Genomic DNA, 21164 nt, shown 5'->3' on the forward strand with positions numbered 1-21164 from the left:
CTCAAGATAGGTTGTTCAGTGGTAATCCTGAGCTGATAAGATGTGCCAATATGCAAATGCCTGTTTTATTTGTGCCTTACGGATGCATGCATGTTGGCTCCAGTGGCATAGTTAAAACGCCACTTCATTATATGTTAAAGAGGATTTCTGTGTGAAGGTTCATTATTGCAAATGGGATCAGGTTTTCTTGCACCACTGAGACACATAAAAGGAAAACACATAACATTATGTGTCATATAAAAAACAAAATATGGCTTTACCTTGACTGATGACAGGATCTCTGTGTCTAAAAGGAAACAAGGAAAATCAAAACATTAAAATAAGACAACCGGTTCATTCCAATGAGGTCATATACAGTATGTTCAACAATAGGACTGTGCATGTATATACTCTCGCATGAAAATGCGCAATTCAAGACTTTTATTATATGATGAAATATGCAGCTTTTTTAAGCATTTAAAAAAAATAGTACAAACTGTGTAGATTTTTTTTTACTTTGTTTTTAAAACGAAGCGGCAGTCACAATCCACACCCATTGTAAACAAAAAAGCAAATAGCTTTCTTAATAGCTTTAAGCATCAAAAGTTTCAAAACATCAAATTCTTTTGGAAAAACAGTAGTTCCCACAGAAGTGACATCATCAGTAAGACACGAGGGATGCAAGGAAGCCAACACGTACTTCTCTGCGTTCTTCACCACTTTGGCCAGGAGTTTGGAAGTGGAGGCAGCTTTCACCAGCTTATTCCTGTTTTCTTCCCCACTGTCCCATGTGCTGCTTTGAGAACGCTCCATTCCCCCACGCTTCGCACTGCTACCCCTGTTGGAGAACCAAATTATTAGAAACAACGCATGTACAGCATGCATGCCGTTCTGGAAAAAAGCAGAGATAGCTGAGAGGCTGAAAAAGAAGTCAGAGGTAGAGGTTTAAATTTGGAGGAGAGGTTTTGTAAACTTGGAGGTATAAAATCTATCTGAAGCCTTTATTTAATAACCCCATTACTAATATGTCATATATTCTATATATAATTTATTTATTTATAACCATTGATTCTTTACAAAGGAACAAATAACAGCATATAGGTCTGGAACGATATTAGGTTAAGTTATAGTTTTAACTTAATCACCCAATTGGATTGCTGACAAAGATTCCCTGAAGCAAAACTGCAAAGACTACATGCAAACCATATTCAGGTCCTCCAATCACAAATGACCACTCCTCCTCTTTGGTTAATTTCAAACCGTAAATCTGAAAACAAGCAGCGGCCCCTTCAAAGTCAAAGATGCAGTGTGGGTACGCGATCCCTCGGGTAAAGATCCATGCACACGCCAGCCAATCAAGCATAAACCATTCAATGGTTAGCTGAGGATTTGAAACCCAGTCCATTGGCGTAGAGCAGAAAGCAGGTGCCACGCGGCAAAGCTACAGGAGTAAGTATGTGAAAGTAAACACACGCTGGGGGAAGGTAGAAAGAAAGAAACATTTGAGATTTAGAAAGAGAAAGGAGCATAATCCTCACACGAAGCTGTGCGCAAAGAGAAAAAAATTACAAGGACCACCCCTACTACAATATACTTATAATTACAGAGAGTACACTAAGAGTTCTCCATTTCTCAGTTCTCTTTGTGTATCTCTCTTTGAAAGTAATACTGCACTTAGCTTGGGGTTTACAGCTTTGCACAAACGCTTAATGTTTATAGTTTGTTGCTTGCTTCTAATGGGACTTAAACCAGCAATCTTCTGGTCAGGGCATTAAACAATCCATGGCAGGGTACCACCCCTGTAAAAGCTAGGGACCATTTATCTAACAATGGTTATACTGTTGGGCGAACCAACCTATTTTGGGGGATATTTTCAATATGTTTTACAATTCGCCATCCCCCAGTAGGAGTGATCCAGAAATGTACATCTCAAAAGGCACACAAGGGGTAGTTACACAGGTCACAGTTGTAGCAAAGTATTTCCATCCTTGCCAGACAGAGGAGTTAGAGAAAGGGAAACGGTGGATGGTACCTGGGGCAGAGCAGACACACTTCTTACTGACTTATACTGAGTGTATAAAGCAAATTAAATGAAATCAGTCCATCGCACGTGTAAAAAAAGTTTAATTTGAATGTACAGTATGTTGCGAATACCACGGTATTCTTCTTCTTATTCACAGTATTTCTCGGTCGCCAATTTACTTGACAGCTTGGCAGCATCTACAGGTAACAAGCACGGACGGGACCATGAAATGACATTAAGGGAGCTAATTGGGTTTTCCACTTACGCTAATGGGAAAAGGGTCATATGAATAACTCGGCAGGCTGGTTCTTGTGTTATTAAGTACAGACTAGAAGGTCTGCTAATAGTATTGTAGTATGGTTGGTTAGCCTGATTATCCTGAAGCAAAAATGTCTTATTAAGCAAAGGCCAATGGTCTGAGCACAAAAGAGACATCTGCTTTCCATTAATTTCCTCTTCTGGGTGGACCGCTCTCAGCTATCCTAAGCATTACCGACACATTCACATCACTACTGTAGGCCTCGATGATTGAGCTATAGTTAATCAGGAATGAGGAACAAGCCAAATGTACGAAACTGGGTTCAGAGGTCAGGGTGAGAAACAGTGTACGGTACAGTATGATTTAAAGTAATTAAGAGGAAATCCTTTTAGACAATTTATTTTTTAAATAAGATTCAAGCACTTTCAATGACCTGTATCTACATGTATCTATATTTTCAAAAACTTCCCAGGGTCTTTTTTTAAATGATTTTTAAACATTTTTTTGCAAATGTGTTTACACTTCTTCAATATGATGGCAAAGAGAGCATTTAGTAAAGAGAGAATTTTAATATAATTTAAGGTAGGGTCAATATGTAGCAATGACATATAAAACATTAGTTACACTTTATAATAAGGGTTCATGAATCATAATGAACTAATACCTAAATTAATTCTTACTTAAACATGAACTAATGCGGAGTTAAGTCATGTATTAATCATAAATTAAGTATAAACTGACATGTTTTTCATTGTTAGTTCATTTATTAATTAACAATAAATACACGTGTTGAGTTATGAGTCATGTTGTAGTTAATGATGATTCCTATTTAGTTTATGTTTAGTACATGCCTTAAGGGTTTCCCGCAGCACATTTCAGTTCAGGTGGCCCGCCTAAGCTTGGACACCCTACCGCCTTAACTAGGTCATCCAAAAAAAATAATAATAATTCGCCGCACAAAAGGCCATCAAGTGCATCTCGGAGAATAGCGCGTATGCCCTTCACACCGCAAGCGTGGAGATAAAGACGTGGTCCGTCATGTCTGGAGGATAGAGAGTTGATAAAACGCGTGTCCGTGAGAACTGTTAGTGGACTTATGTTTTGGGGATATTTAAGCCTGTTATTGTATTAGTCTATAGTTCTTGCAAATTTAAAGTAAGTTAGCTGGTGATTTTGTTGTTTGAGCAACCTGCTAAGGTTTCACGTGCCTGTTGATAGATATAATTATTGAGCGCTCTTGCTCACTTTATTTATGTGCATTATTTACATGCTACAGTAGTTACACTCCTTTAAGATAATGTAATTAATAGTGGGAAATTATCAGTTTTTACCATTTTTGAACCATCTATCATCGTCCACCTGACGTTCTACAACATCTGCTTTAGTTTGTGTTTATTAACCCTTTAGTTTCACTTCATCACGCAGCTATTCCCATTAGAGGCATCTGTTAAAACATTTAATTCATTAAAAATCTAGTATGTGTTTATTTTCTGTCATAGTTACTTCAAAATTAAGTTTTATTTGAGTGTTTTAAATAAAAATATTTGATTGCCACACCCTCTGCCTCGCCCACTCGCCCAACCCTACCACCTTAACTAACACATTTTCTGCGGGAAACTCAGCATTACTTCAAATTTACGTAAGAATTAATTAAGGTATTAGTTCATCATGATTCATAGTCTATTATTATTAAGTGTTACCAAAACTTACATTTTACCAGTGAAAAATTCTCAGTAAAGATCTAAACTACCCCTCAAAATATCAAGATATTTTTAACAAATATTAAAGTATTGATTTTATACTTAAAATGAACAAATGTATGTAAATAGTTTTATATTGTACCAATAATTTGATTAAAACAAAAATTTTAATTCTGTCATCATTGACTCACCCTTAAGTTGCTTCTGCTGAACACAAAAGAAGATTTCTTAAGCAATGTGTGTAACAACCGTTTTAGAGCACCATTGACTTACATAGCATTTTTTCTTTCTGTGGAAGTCAATGGTGCTTCTGCATAAAATTTATTACAAATATCTTTCTTTGTGTTTGGAACAATTTGAGGGTGAATAAATGATGAAAAACTTTTCATTTTTGGGTTCGCAATGCTTCACGGATTTCTCATGACATTTTTTTGCGAGCAATTACAAAATATTATTCCATATAAGTTACATTTTTTGTCGTCCAGGAAAAATGACTGTGAAATGAAAATTTAGCCCGTTAAAAAAGTGGGTGGCACTATTGCACTCAGATATTGATCCAGATATTGATTAAAGAAGTATGTCGGCCCTGCCCCCTTGGATCTCAAGTAAACACATTGCGAAACCACAGCAAGCAGATGCCAAAACGTTGCTCGAACATTGCCAAAAGTTTATATGGCTGTTGGGAGGAACCTTTTGGCCGGGGTAGACCCCTTGCTCTCCGAGGCTTGTCTTTGGGGCTGTGGGGGGTGAGGGGAGGGGGGGTTGCTAGAGGGGGACGGTGCCTGAGGGGTACTGGGTGTTGAGGGGGGTTTATCATTAGCTTGTGCCGGCTCCTCTTTCTCCTGGATTTCCTCCATCTGAGCCTTGTCTTTTCTCCGCTCGCCGCCGACACCACTGCAAAAACAGCACGACGATCAACAGAGGACGATTACAAACACATAAAGGGATGAGAAGATCAACTCTGGGGTGAAAAATGTATCGTATTACACAGACAATTGGAGGTAGACACGAAAGGAAAATAGCTTGAATATTTCTTTAGACCAAAACATTAAACATACAAATAAATAAAAACAAAGTCATCAAGTAAGCTGAACATGCCAGTTTAGCTCAAGCTATCGAATCCTGCTCGATAGACAACTATATACTTTTTTCCTTCTTTTTAGACAGGACATAGTTATCAGAATTCTTCGGCATGGATATTGTTAACACATTTTACAATGCAGAAAACATCTATTAGAATGTACAATATGAATTAAGTACTGCAAAAATGTAATAAAATACCTCCATTCAGCAAATCTCAGATGTAAACACACCTCACTGTTACGAATTTGAATCACTGAGGTTTTAAAATAAGCCACTTAACAGTTTAAGTTAATAGGGTTGTTTTTAGCTCACTGTGTTGGTGTAGTTTTGCATGTGAGAGATGTTAAGAGTGTTACATTTGTCGAATCCATTTGCATGTAGTGCTTGTGTGGATGTATTACCTCTTGGCGGCAGAGGACAGCGTCTCTTTTCTGGCTACAGATACTGTTGAGCTGTCTCTCTGAGATTTGCGGCCGCTGGAACTGCCATTGGCAATACAGGACATAGAATAAGCCTCCCGCATCGAGGCTGGACCTGCAGAAAAGAAAACACGGATTGACTTAAATATCTCTCCTATTCCTTTCTGCAGAATGACTGAAACAGATCGAAAGGTTTAGCTCTGCAGCATTAGTGACTTTGCAGGAGCACTTTTTGTACTGTATAGACTTTTCATCAGGGTTCCAACACTTTTAAACCAATGAACAGGGTTCCCACACCTTAGTTAACTTCAAATTCAAGGACCTTTCAAGGACTTTCCAGGTCCAATACCCTCAAATTCAAGGACTAAATGTGGAGATACTGTTAAGATACATTGTTACAGTTCCCTTTCGAGGGAACTTGCGCTGCGTCACTGCGGTGACACTTTGGGGACGTCTCCAGGGGTAAGTGCGTCTGAATGTATATATGAAATTCAACCAATGGTGAGGCTTCAGACAAAGACAGGGTAATGCTGGAGCCATGAAGTATATCGCTATCTGAAATATTGCCAAAGACGGCATTACAAGGGCTCCGCGTCTCGTTCCCTTCTACATACGTAACCCTTGACGTTTTCATGTGCCAAACACAACTATGCAAAAAAGCATTTTGGTATAAATCAACATTCGCATACAGAAGATATAAACATTTACAACTAACAGTTTAGCATGTGTGCTTAAAAAGTCTAGAATTTTTATGATATTATCCTACACTACACAGGGAATAATATGGATTTTTTTCAAGAAAACTTCTTGCATAAAATAGATTCAAGCACTTTCAATGACCTGTATCTACATGTATCTATATTTTCAAAAACTTCCCAGGGTCTTGAATTTTTTTCCCCAGATTCACAAACTTTCAATGATTTCAATGACCCGTGGGAACCCTGTTATTTGCAAAAAAAAAATCGTATTGAAAAAGAAAACAAAAATACACAAGGTCTCATATATTTGGACCCCAATGTGTCCTATGGCAAAACAACATAACAGACGTGTTGGGCTCTTGCATCAATTTGGCGTTCTCACGCAGTGTCAAGAAGATTGCAATGGTTTGCATCAGCCACGCTATTTAAAACCCTCTGCATGTGGAAATGACTGGTTTAGGTGCCCGGCTCCTCATTGGTCATTTCTTTGACCCGTGTGTCTGAGAGTGATCAGAGTCGGTGTTACTATTGTCTTCATTAACCCTGCAGCTTTTGCATGTTGTATTGGATTAATTGTTTTCTCTCCAGGGCACGTGTCTGTTGTGTGTATTATCTCAGAGGGCGGTGAGGTTATGTCCGTGCCATGGCTGTGTTTCACGCTCCATTAGCCCACAACAAAACACACACACACGCGCACGCACGCACACACACAGTGTGTGGCAGCATCATGGTCTCATCAGACTGTGAAGTGTGTGTGTTTTTTTTCTAACAAATCTATATTGTGATTGTGTTACTGGTGAAATTATTGTCCATGTCAGAATTTCTCGTTCTGTTTCAGTATTTAATTTGAATATGTATCAATAAACCATGTCCGTAACCAAAGTCAAAATTATCCAGTTGTGCTAGTTTAGTATTTAAATCAAACTGGTTCCAGGTACAGAAGAATATGTAATAAATAAAATGTAGTTCGCCATAAAATAAAAATTATCCATAACTTACCTTTAATGCCATCCACAATCAGAGTTGAGTTAAATAATATTCTGGCTCTTTCAAGATTTGAAATGAATTTGAATGTTGGTGAGATTTTTGTTTTTGAGCTTATTTAGAGATCGATATGTTGAATTTTGTTAAGATACAAATCAGCATGGTAAATTCAAATACGATGGCATGAGTTTTACAATTTTTTATAAATCAATCAAACAGAAAGAACTGATTCACGATATCACATTTGTTGCCACTGAGACAATACTGCACTAAACCTCTTTCACACGGAGCGTTGATCAAAGAAAATCGCAATAAATTTCCCAAAGTGCCTTCTGTGTGAGCCCAAACACATCCTGGAATTAATCCCAGAATTAATCCCGGGATGGGGATCTTGCAACATTGCCGGGATCAGTCCAGAAATGCGTCCTGTGTGCACAAATGCAGAAACAATGCTGTAATGGGTGCGTCATAATTATGAGGCATCTGTAGTTATAAAAGTAGTTATCATTCAGCTCTTTCATTGGGGGTTTTAAATGCAGATCAACGTTCACTGCAAACTAGGAAGAAAAGCACAGATCAGGGAGCTCCTCTGCATTCGTGCCAAAGCAGAGATTGTTTTCCATCTTTAATGACACATAACTTTATGTAAAAGACTTTAATCTTTCTTAACAGTCTCTTATTTGCAAGAAGCTAGGGTACTGACAGACTCTTTTAAAAATGTAATGGCCAAAGAAAAAAGTTAAGCATAAGCTGACCTTCATCATGTATGTCTGCAGAGCAAGAACTGTAGTTTTGACAATAGTAGCATAATAACAATTAAAATACAATATTCTTCTGAGGTTTCTGATGTCTCTTGTGTTTTATTCAAATTATTATTTATATCTAAAAAAAAGATGCACTGCATGTATGTGGCGCGAGCGAGCTGCTGCACACAAGATTGCAACACATTTTGTTAGTCTGGTTGTTTAATGAGAAAATTTATTTTGTGATTTTTTTATTGTATAACAGTTATAATAGCAGTATGCGTTTTGGGCTGGTATTTTTTTTAAATACCAGTGGGTTTTAAGATGGAGTTGGGCTGGAAATCTTTAGTCTAATCTGGCAACGCTGTCACAGGTTCACTGCACTTTCTTTCTCGTATAAAATAATTTTTAATGAACCATCATTATGCTATTTTAAGGGCGCATGCTTGACCATAATGTATAGCGTGCACAACGCGCACACACTTTGCTTATCTAATCTACACAGATGCAACAGTTATTTTTGCAAATCATAAATTGTTACAATAAAAAATATTAACACATGAGATAAGGGGAATCATAGTGGTGAGCATTGTGGTGATAGTTTTTATTGATTGTGTGGCTGCGTTAAAAAAATCTCATGCAAATAACGATTAAAATATTTTCATAAGAAACCTTAATGTATATAAAACTTAATTTGTAAGAGTACTTTGGGGTTGGACCTTGCTTGCGTTTCTTGGGTCCGATTTCAAAGCCCCCAAACCCTTGAGCGGTGAGACTGGATGCAGCGATGTCCTCTGCTGGCGTCAGGTCCTGAGGCAGATCCACCTCCCGTTACACGGCGTGCCCGAATTTATGCTGGCAAGCTTGGGATTCCCCCGTCTCCTGACATCATTGTAGCGCTTGGCGCAACGATGGGGATGTCAGCTGATGAGACTGTGGCTATTTCCCCTCACGCCTGTTTAACCCACGCTGATTTGGGCGGGTTTCTCCCATCCCCATACAAAACAACTTCTCTGTCTTTGACTGCTCTTACAAGAACGTCGGTCTCCTCGGCTGTGAACCGCTCCTGGCGTGCGCCTGGTAAATCCGTCATAATAATAGCAACCCGCCATGGAACTTGTGCCCTCGCGTTTAAAGGGAATGTTGGCTAGCGTTCTGATTGGTTAATTTGACGTTACGCCCAAACCACACCTATGAATAATGAACCTACTTCAGACCAATCCCTTATTGATTTGCGCCTGGCGCAAGAGTTATTTCTCCCGCCGGGAAAATAGAAACAGCGCCCAAGATCCGCCCACAAACTCACTTGAGCATTGCGCTTCGCACTTGCGTTTCAGATCGTTAAAATAGGGCCCTATAAATATTATTGTATTCAATAGAGTTTGATGAAAGGAGTCATCTATCCAAGTATTGCTTCATATATCAGTGCAAAAACAAAGTATTTTTGTGGTGCTTTGACAAACAATGCCAGCTTTCTTAATGGCAAAGAGAGTTTGGGGTGGTTTAGATTTATGAAATATAATGCAAAATTAATATAAATGTTCAATAAATCAAAGCATTCACATTAGCTGTTTGTCACACGTATAGTAGACAATTTTTGTCGGTGGGTAATGATTTCCTTTTCTCCAGCTACTACCACCGCAAGTATATTTCATATCTGTGGGAAACAATGGTACGGTTTTGAAAATACACATGTATGTGTAGACAGGCCTTAGCTAAATAGCTAAATATCTTATTTTGGGAAACTGAAAACAAAACAAACACATGATAGTGCTAAATACAAATGTGAAGGCACATTAATAGCTTTAAATCTCACTGGTTCTTGCGAGTCTCGATATCATATGATAACTGTGCTGCTTATACAGATGAGGAAGTCCTATATATCTTGAATGGCATAGTGGTGTAAACTTTCATTTTTGGGTGAACTAATCCTTAAATAACAGACAAAACAAGCGCTTCCTTCTTCCTTGGCCTTATAGTCTATTTGCAGATATTTTCCTGATAGTAGCTGATTGCCGAAAAGGGCGTTTCAGGGAGCACTTGTGTGGAAAGAGTGAGAGTTAGGGAAAGATATTAGCGTGGGAGATGATGGGAAATTAGAGTGAATTCAAATAACTGTTAAAAATGCTTGAAACCACAGTGACCGTTCATTTCTGCCTCACACCAAGAAGAACCTAAGCATCTGTCTACAGATCCCAGAGCAGCAATACTGTCAGAATGTGCAGGTCAATAGAGGAATTAAGTCTTGCATAACAAACTTCACATCTGAGTTTATATTCTGCCAGATGAAGTTATAAAATATATCAAGTTGTGTTCATTTGTGCTACTGAACTATATTGTAAAGATAATTGTGATCTCCATTACCTCTAAATGCTTGAAAATAGATATATTTCCTCTTTAATGCACATAAAACAAATTTAAACCGTTCAATGGTTATAAACAACAGGATATTGGTGCTGTACATCTGATCTACGACTTCAGTTTCATATAAATTATATATTAATTATACCACAGGGCTGTTGAATGCTTTATTCTGATTGGTTGAAAAATGTTCCACAGGTATGCATTATATTATTATTATTATTATTTTTCGATATAACCTTATAATATGTATGTAAGCAATGTCTGTGGTAACCATGGTATAAGCGGAATAACTGACTCCTTTAATTATTTCAGTCACTTCGTGTCATGCTGCATTTTCCATGTTGGGTTTGCATTATTTCCGAATAACGGCCTGACATTAATTAAACATAAAAGGACCCGATCTGGTCCTTAATTCTGATTGGTTGAAACATGCTCTAAGCCAGGGGTGGGGAACCCTGGTCCTGGAGGGCCACTGTCCTGCAGAGTTTAGTTCCAACCCTAATTAAACACCCTCGAAAAATCTAATTAAAGTCTTCAGGATTACTTGGAAATGAAATTCAGTTGTGTTCGATTAGGGTTGGAACTAAACTCTGCAGGACAGTGGCCCTCCATGACCCAGGGTTCCCCACTCCTGCTCTAAGCCGTGAAAAAATACCCTGGTAACCCCACGGTTCAGACTGCATTACTTAAATATCACTGCGCCATAAAAATAAACACAAGTCTTTAATCATATTTAAAAAATTTCTACAATTGCACAATTAATGCCAATATTCAGATAAATGTCAATAAATATTGTTGAGTCATCTCGTCAGTAAAGAGAAAACATTCCCTGAGGAGTTCTTTAACCTCAAATCCATATTTCCGCTATTATCCGCTATTATCCACTAGGTGGCGATCTTACCAAACTTAAACACTGACGCATTCACTCAACATCGTGTAACATGCAAGTTTTGATCAGGCTCTGAATCGGATCTTTTAAAAAAAATCCTCACAAAAATGGAATTATCTCCGCTTTTAGCTGAAAATTTGAGAGGTGACAAGAGAATAAATGAAGGTTGGATGAAACCTTTTTTTTTTAAAGCGGAGGGTCTGTTCTTTCATTTGATATATTTTATGTTTATTTAAAGAAGATACATTTTCTGGAAGGCTTAAACTAAAACTGGGTGGCAACTTTTTTTAAACGCTGACGGGGAAAGAGTTAAGCATGCTTCCAAGCATATTTGATCATCACTTCAACAGGTGCAAGATATAAATGTTAATGTAAAAATTAGATGAATTTTGATTTATAAAAATAAACACCAGAGTCTTTAAAAATATTTTCATTGTGTCTTTGCTGCGTCTGTGTTGCTTGGGTACTTCGCACTGTTGCAGCCACACTTGATTCTGGGCAACTACTTTGTTTAACGGAAGATACATATTTGTATTAATATAATTACAACTTATTTGCTGTGTTTTATTTAATGAAATCCTGTATTGCATATGAAGTAACCGTTTTATAAAAGCAATAAGCCCCCCGAAGCAGTGGTGTTACAGTGCATTTTATAACAGCTAAGGGACGTTGTTAGGCACAACGTAAAGCGGAGTAACCCACTGCTTCTTGGGGCTTATTGCTTTATTTTACAACACTTTACTTTTCTAACTGAACACTTTTTTTACTGTAATTACGAGACATAGAAAAGTGAATAAAGTCAATAAAAATTTCTACAGCAAATATGAACAAATTGAATATTTGCAATTTAATATAGACTTGCAGCTTATTTGAGTTGACACATCCAACCAGGCGGATGGTTGAATAATGGGTTTCGGATGCGAAGTTAAAAAATGCAGTGCACACCGCCACACACAGACGTCTGCATGCGTGCCTGGCATTTTTGTAACTTTGTGCGCAGCTCCGCTATAAAAAATGAGAATGCAAAAGAATGAGCGTCAAAGCTTAAATAAGCGGTCAGCGGCAACTGATGCCACAGGTGTTAGTACAGAACCATCATGTGAAAGAGAGGTAGTGGAAAAACACGATGTCCAGAAATCTATTTGTGGCTGTCAATTTTATCTGTTGTAATCTTAAATGTATGGGAAACACTGAGGTCATACCACACTTGATTTTTGTTCACAAAGACGAAACCCTACTCCAGAAAATGTCTCGGCTTTCTTGCATGTGGGTGCCTATGAATGTAAGTAAATAAAACACTTATGTCTTATGTGACCACACCTTCATTTGGTGCTTTCTCTCACACACACTGTATTGCCATCAACAGACAAATCCCACAGAGAAAAGGAAACGAGTGGGCAATGAATGGACACAGGATAAGTGTCAGATTTTCCAGGTCTTCAATCGCTCATGGCCTACACTAAACCATATTTCATTCTTGTTTCTCATGGTTTATTGAAAGCAGAAGCATATAGGCCAGAACGTAAGGGGCAGTGAGTTCACACATTAAAAACAAAGCATGTAAGCATGCACTGGAGGAATCAAACAATAATTGCATACTAAAAATACTATAATTACCATTTTTGGAGCTTTAGCATGTTGAGCCCCATATAAAGAAGTAACATGACAGCATTTTAATATTAATATTAAAGTCATATAAATCTGAAATGGCATAATAGTGAATCATCTGAATTTTTAATTTTGGGTGAACTATTCCTTAAAGTTGTGTGGCGAATGGAGCCAGTGTGATTTATGCAGCGTGCTACACAGAGAACAAAGTAAAGTCAGTTTAAATGGTCCAACATAAAAAATGCTTTCCCTCGAGCAGCACATTGCGCAGTCTCACAAACAAGCATTCGCACAGTAACACACACGCAGCTGCTTGTCAAATGGAAACGTTGTGTGCCATGGGTCAAGGCTGGATTCAGACTGTTAACAGATCCTGCCCTGGCATCTCTCCTACACTTCCTGCATGTAAACAGTGTTAGGATCACTGAAGGCAAACACACACAGCGCTCAGTTACCTTTGCCGCTTTGCTGTTTCTTGACGGCGGCGGCCGTGTCCTCGGACAGAGCCAGACGTCTGAGCACGTCCGCCAGCGCGGCCTTCATCACCGTCAGCTCATCCTCCTGCTGTTGAACCCGCAGCTCCAGGGACGACAGGCGATCCTGCACGTCTGACGTGCTCGCGGCAGAGATACTGTCATCTGAGATCAAAGAGAGACAGAAATGGTTTACAAACTTTACATTCGAATACAATATAGCAAATATGCACCAATATAGACTTGATCTAATATATAATATTTGTTTTAAGGGGCGCATATTCATTTAAATCACATGCAGGACATGTGAAGAAATACTGATGCCCGACAGTATGCCCAACAAATGGTTGTGTGTTTGATTTCCAGAGGACACCCATACAACATAATCTATATCACACTTTACGTTGCTTTAAATACAAACCATTGCCAAATGTGTAAATGTACATGTAAAAGCTTTTCATCGCCACAGAGTAATCTGAGAATATAAGTGTGGACATCTGGAGGGGCATTTGATTCTCAGTACTGTAGTACAGCAGCCTGCTGCCAGACGTGACTGCGGTTGGGGTTTTGATTTCTGGACCGGTTCCCTGAACGAGGAGGCCCTGCATTCTGAGTTGTGGTAAGCAAAAGGCCATAAATACCATATCCTTAAACAACTTAAACCCTCATACAGTACACACCAACACATCTCTGATACAAGCTTGAATCTAGATCGTAGGACATGCTTATTATCATTGAAAGTACTGACTGTCTCTTGTTCAGCCTACACAAAAGCGAGAAGCCTATTACCACATCATACATTCATGTCTTGAAAAATCAGCAAGTTCCCCAAATAGTCCTAATGAGCAAGAGATAAGAGTGACTCCAGTCTTAAGGTCAGAGCGATGTGTAGGGGGAGTGTCAGAAATGCACTGTCTGGCACACACTCGCACTACTTACAGATGAAACACACACACACCATAGCAGACTCAGAAAGTCGATAAATACATCAATGACCGAACAAAGAGGCTTTCTTTGGACCCTAACCCAAAATACATTAGACATGAAGCAAACCACATCATATCAAACCATATCGCAAATATGCATATCACAATGGTCTGCGATAACTTAATAATTTAAAACTTAAAAAAAAGTACAGTATGGTCAAAGTTTTAGGTTGATGCAGATGGCAGAGAGACTGTTGAGACCGAGAGAGTGATGCTTTCTTTTCCCAGAAAGAATGTGAAACATATTTTTATATATTTTATTAGAATTTAAAAAGATTTTTACAAAAACAAACCATTACCGTGCAGCAAATATTGCATTATTTATGCATTTTTATCACAATACCGTGCGGGCAGCACTGTGGCTTAGTGGGTATCAGTGTTGCCTCAGGATGTTCGATTATGGGCAAAATCATAATCACAGTTATTTTGGTAAAAATCCTAATCATAATGATTATTTAAGAGGATTACTCATTGACTTTGAAATCATGCATTTATTTAACCTTTTTAAGTGTTGCAATAGGCTACACGTGTCAAAGCGTGTTGTGACTTGTAAGTGCCTTACAAACACATCGGTCCAACAGCACGCAATTTATATTTTAATTGCACAATAATTGTTTTAACTCGATTATCTTGTTTGAATCAAAAATCGAAACTGAAAAAAAAAAACTATTTATTGCACAGCCCTACTTTTGCCTTACAGCAAGAAGGTCCCCGGGTTCGAGCCCTGGCTAGGTCAGGTGGCCTTTCTGTGTGAAGTTTGCATGTTGTCCCTGTGTACCTCCAGGTACTCCGGTTTCCTCCCACAGACCAAAAACATGCAGTTTAAGTGAACCGGAGATGTCAAATTGCCATTTCCCTTAACGTGTGTGTGTGGATTAACTTCTGAATAGACTTCACTGTGCCATAGACATAGATGCTGGAATGGCGTTATGAATGAATAAACAAACAAAAAACACAACTTTACCACTAGCTTTGCCAGATTATGGCAAAAAGCCAATTTTTTTGTGTCTTTTTGATGCTGTTTTTCCATTTAAAACTTTTGGTAATCGTTTATCAATGCACTTACAGTTCAAAGAAATCAATGGAAGATGATAATGAGAGGATAAATGATGAATTATAACTAGACATACAAGTGTTCAAGGTTTAGGTTCACGTGAGTAAAACTTTCTCCTGACCTTACAAACTGTTTGATCTGAAAGTGCATGCTTAAATGTTTGAAATTAGTTTTAGTAGACAAATATATAACCTTGCAAACATATTAGTTTACTTCATAAACTTACGTTTTTGTAAAAAAAATTTTTTTTGAAATGAATGACTTTCATATTGAATAATGAATAAAAAGGCAGCCAGTCTAAAATAGCTGGAAACTATTTCAATATTGTTTAAAAAGAAACCCAGACTGAGACGTCAAAAAATGCCAAGAGAACATTTTAACATATTAAAGCATGACCACAATGAAGACATAACAAACTAAAATATTACAAGCTTTGATTTATTTTGGATTTATGTTTGGTACATTATGTTATGCCAATATTGTATTACTATTACTATGCTTTAATTTTACCCTAAAATGTGTTTAAAAAAAAACATTAATAAGTAACTAAAGGGCTTTTCACACTTGAAATAGTTAAGCTCTGGTTATTCTAAACCCTAAGTTATAGGAATCCTGGGTTATCTGTTTTTCAATGTTTGTACTTAACCAGGGGTAAAGAGATAACCCTGGGTATTCATAATCTGAAGTTTATACATTGTGCATTCCTAAGTCCAACAAACTACGTTTTTCATTTGTATATTTGCAATGTCAACATTCATGATTGGATAAAAAGCGATGTCAAACTGACTGAATTAAAACAGCACGCTGTCGCTTTCAATAACCGATTGTCTTGCGCTATAAGCGGGGTTTATACAAGGTTAACCTAGGGTTAAGTGCAGTGTGAAAAGCCCGTAAGTGATCCTAAACTTTTGAATTGCAGTGTTTATCTAAACGAGCAGCATCCTTCAAGATCCTGGATCACAGTGTTGGGTTTATTTACAGTGCCTAACAAAGTCTCAGTGGCATCCCAAATCATTGTAGTGAGCTAACTCCACAACAACCTGTAAACTAAACAACTATCCATTGCAAAACTGGAAGCAACCTGGGGTCTGTTTGGACAATAACTGTTACGGTGCATAAGACTTAATAAAATATGTTTGGCCGCTTTAGGGTTGACGGTTCTTGGACAGAGCAAGTAAAGCGGACCAGACTGAAGTGGCAACTCTGCAGGTCACATCCAACTTCAAGATAGTATGAAATTACATTCCCATGAATCTACTGAATTTAAATTGCATCAGAGCAAAAAAAAAGTAAACCATCTAGTGTCAATGGGACTTAGTCAATAAGATAAACAGTGCCCATTCATTTCAACTACAACAAATTATGTTTCATCTTAACCAAAGAAAACATCTCAAGGTTGCAGAAGTCAGAATCCAGTAAGTCTGGAAAGCTGTGAAATTCTGAAATAATTAATTTTCTTTATCTGCCTTCAGTTTCCTCCCTGTCTGCAGGGCCTTCCGTTCAAGCCATCTTATCTAAGCGGCCCACGGACACATGGAGCGGGCAGTAGTTTATAAAACAATGCCTTTCTTTCAGAGGAAATCAGTTTGGGAGGTTTTCGGATACTGGCAATGCATACGGAAAGAAAACAAGGCAGTGGACAAGCAAAATCTAAAATGAATAAGGGAGAAATAAATGGTGTAGGGTGATACGGTATCCGCAGGTAACCTCTTACGAAATAAATTGTGTTCACATAAAAGGCAGGATTTATACCCAGGTCTTACCGCACTCGAAACGAAGACTAAACCTCTACAAAGTCTTACACTTTAGTAACAACTTTTACTGGTTTTCCTTGGTGCTCCCTCAAAAAAGCCTTAAGTCCTTAAATCGAGCTGACCACCTCCCTTCCCATGATTCCTTGCAGCCTAAGAGGAAGGAAGGCCTCTGCACATGTCATATTTCACAATGGCTTGCTAAATTCTTTGGTTTTCTCCCCCACCCCTACTGCACGTACACCTAAACACACACACACACACACACACACACCTCCAACCTAACACACACACTACTGTAATCTAAAGCAGATTTTACCTCTAAACACGTAAAAGCTTCATAAACCTCCATGCACAGAACAAACTCAAAGAAATACTTAAACACACAGCCCTAGACTTGAAGCAGGACAATCCCTTGGCACACAACCAGATAGCATGCTTGTAACTAAGACTTGATTTTGGCATGCTTGATTTTGACTGGAGGTCTATGGAGGAAGTCCTCAGGGTTAGATAGCGGATTTACAGCTGAGATAAGATGGTGCAATCAGCTTTATTCAGGCGCCCAGTCACACAAACATCTAAGCACTGAATGATGGGTCTTGTTAATGTTCACTATTTGCAACACTTTTAACAAACAATCCTGATATTCACCCATTGTGCTGATAGGACTGCAGATCTGAGAACAGTTGTGCACTTCCTTACTATGAGATAAGGATAAGACTGCAGTAAGAACTTGACTGGACACTCATTAAACCACAGAGACCTCTCACTGCAAAAAAATGACTCTCTTACTTAGTATTTTTGTCTATTTTTTAGGGCTGAAACGATTCATCAAGTTACTCGATTAACTCGATTCAAAAAAATTCCTTGAGGCAAAAATTCTGCCTCGAAGCCTCGTTAAATTCCTATCAGGGCTCCAGACTAACTTTTTTCACTAGGAGCACAGTGGCCGCCAACTGAAAATTTTAGGGGCGCAACCAGAAAATTTAGGGGCACATACCGTAAATCAAATACCAAATATTCACATTTCTATTATTTTACACTGTATTACTAATAAATACTTTGATGATAGATGCAGAAAGTAAAATGTGCTGTTTCAAATTCAGTGTCACATAACAAAAAGAAGGCAAATTTACTGGTACACTAGATGTAAAATTCAGTTATCTTATTTTCTTAGATAATTTTGCTCATCAAGAAAAAGCATCTTAATTTAATAATTTTTAGATATTTCTACTGAAAACAAGACAAAAACACCAAGTCATTTTTGCAGTGCTTTATCTCAACATATCTGCAAGAAAAAAAATAAGTCACGCTGTCATCATTAAAATGCTCTGCACACTTGTAAACTGGAGTACAAGGCGGCACATGCCTTAACTGGTTTGCTGTCTGTGTTATATGGTTACAGCACAAACATTCAACTATTATAGACATATAATTAAGGGTTTAGTGAACACTTACAAAAAAGTACAATGGTATCTTTTACAATGATAATTCCATATTTCTTTTTGTTAGATAGTGAAAGCAGGAAAATGGAAATGGACAGGCCAGTCCATTACAAGGCTTGGAAATTTACTCACTAATTTATTCACCCCCATATCTTCCAAGATGTTTATGTCTTTATTTGTTCAGTCGAGAAGAAATTAAGTTTTTAGCTAATTAAACAGTTTCAAAGGGCTCTAAACAATCCCAACGGAGGCATAAGGGTCTTATCTAGCAAAACTAGTTCGTCATTTTTGCTAAAAACAAAAATATTTACTTTTAAACCACAACTTCTCATCTTGCACTAGCCATGTGACACACCAAGTATTACGTAATCACGTCAAAAGGTCAAGCGTAATGCTTGTGAAACGCACACTTGTGGACCATTTTAATCAATAAACTGACACAAAAACATAAATTATGGAGTGATAGTATAGCATACATCATGCATGACCTTTCGACGTGATTACGTAATACGTAAGGTCACGCTGGCGCATCACATGGCTAGTGCAAGATAAGAAGTTGTGGTTAAAAAGTACATATTTATTATTTTTTGGTAAAAATGACAATCGTTTTGCTAGATGAGATCCTCATGCATCCTCATGAGAAAAATCCTGGAATGTTTCCCCCCCCCAAAAAACTTAATTATTTCTTTTAGACTGAACAAAGAAAGACATAACCAACTTGGATGACATGGGGGTGAGTAAATTATCAGATTTTTTTAACGAAAGTGAAAAATTCCTTAAAATTCTTACAAGATACCATGATGGTATAAATATAACATCAAAGATCTGACACCATCTGCACAGTAGGGGAAGCTGATTAGCTTAAAACAGTATTTAACCAGGATGACGTCCAGCAAGTTTACTGGAACATGAAAAAAGTGTATAATTTACTCACTTCCAGGCCATCCAAGAGGAGACATTGCTTCTTCAGTAGAAAAATAAAGAGGAGTTTTAGCTAAAATGATGGTCTTCAGTTATGTGTACAACTTAAGAGATGACTCAACCAGTCTGAACAAGATGAATGTTATTTATACAATTTTTACTAGTAACTGTCCCAGCCAAATGCCGCTAGCATGTCTGAAACTCTGGACGAACTGCAATCGCTTCCATGTGACCTACTCACTTAAGCCTAAAGTTTACTTTAACCATCCACGCTCGTGCCGCATCCACATGATGTATTTTTAGTCATCAGGAGGGTCTGCCTCGGTCTTTCTTTATCTGAGGCTAACTTTAGTGTGGCTTCCCCATCCCTCTGTGGCTTTCAAGAGTGCAAAAACATCATTTGAAATGTGCCATTTTGCCACATTCATGACATATACGTGGACCGCTTAAGCTATTTAAGCGATAGATTACTGGTGATAATATTACAACTAATGTTCATTTTCTTGCACAAAGCAGTTGTTTTGCTTCATAAGACGTCAATATATTACTAAGAGCGGAGGATATTGGATATATATATTTATTTTGCTTTTTCAAGGGCCAGGATTTTTAGCATCTTGCATGGCCTGTGGGGGAGCGAATTACCAGCAACTTTTCATTTTTAACACTTTAAGTAAGTAGTTCAGAGCAAAGTGCACTGCAAACACTTCCTTAACGAAACCATTAATGGTCAACAAGTGACTAATAAAGGCGGGAAAGCCAAAGTGTGCATGGAGGTCTGTGTCATTTCCAGAGGTGAGCTCATACAGGAAGTGACCTCAGAGATGTGGCTAAAAAGAATGAAAGTTCTGATATCAATTGATGTGTTTCTCTAAATGACTAGCAGCGGCATGCCTCCAACAAATATGTCATGTTTCCATGTAGTAGTAGAGCTGCATGATTATGATTATATTGTTATATTATTATATCATAGATCTTAGCACTGAGCTTATCCACCGTGTAATCTCTCATTTCAAGTGCATGTTCACTTGAAGTTCAAATAAATTTAATTTGCTGTCAATGAATGGTTTATCTTTATCAGTGTCACCCTGGACTCAGAGGTCTATACCTAAAGCACCTGTATGTTGCACAGACTGCAGACTACATTGTGCCTTGTGTTTTCTTTTTAAAACCATGCTTCAAATCTCCGAACAAAAAGTACATCCTATAATCCCTGACATAATTCAAGAAAAAGCATTTCAAAAAGTGCTGCTTATACAGATCACCATCTAATTCCATGAGCCAACATGATACAGCATCATGAATGGGATTTGTCTGCCGTCACCAAACATTAGCAGGCATGTAACAGACATGATGAACTACACAGCAGGTTAATGATTTGTAGTTATAGCCTGCAGCATGACACACAGACTCCTTTACACAAAGCCACACAGTCTTAAATCTGTGGGGTCTGCGTCTGAGATAAGATAATAAGTGGGGCAGAGCAATGCAGTGACATGCATTTTCACCACCTATACTTATGAATGGATTGTACTGTTGAAGACAAAACACAAGCCTGCATGCTTGTAGATTTGCGAGCACAACAATTCACTGTGTACCAAAACAAGGCAAAAAAGCCAAATGCGTAAAATGTAGGAAATGACGGCACTATTTAAAGTAAAGGTGCTTAAGAGTTTTCACAGCGATGACATAGAAGAACCATTTATGGTTCCCCCAACTTAACCATCTTTAAATTACTATTTCTGAACTTTTATAGTTTCTGCGAATGTAAAGGTCCTTTATGGAACC

General features: G+C 37.9%; 1 protein-coding gene across 4 annotated transcripts in view; it reads right to left on the reverse strand.

The window, feature by feature from the left end:
• The window catches only part of LOC135733287 (echinoderm microtubule-associated protein-like 4), a 108554-nt gene that overhangs the window by 34440 nt on the left and 52950 nt on the right, over positions 1-21164 (reverse strand). For 3 of the 4 annotated variants that reach the window (XM_065251728.2, XM_065251720.2, XM_065251711.2), the window contains exons 2-6: positions 13205-13387; positions 5446-5578; positions 4652-4855; positions 680-817; positions 261-286 (exon numbers count right to left, since the gene is read on the reverse strand). In XM_065251728.2, coding sequence (XP_065107800.1) covers positions 261-286; positions 680-817; positions 4652-4855; positions 5446-5578; positions 13205-13387 — 684 coding nt within the window. The remainder of the gene's footprint in view (positions 1-260; positions 287-679; positions 818-4651; positions 4856-5445; positions 5579-13204; positions 13388-21164) is intronic. The other variant, XM_065251738.2, reaches the window with a different exon arrangement.

Source organism: Paramisgurnus dabryanus, chromosome 20 (assembly GCF_030506205.2).
Source record: "Paramisgurnus dabryanus chromosome 20, PD_genome_1.1, whole genome shotgun sequence".
Taxonomy (NCBI): Eukaryota; Metazoa; Chordata; class Actinopteri; order Cypriniformes; family Cobitidae; genus Paramisgurnus; species Paramisgurnus dabryanus.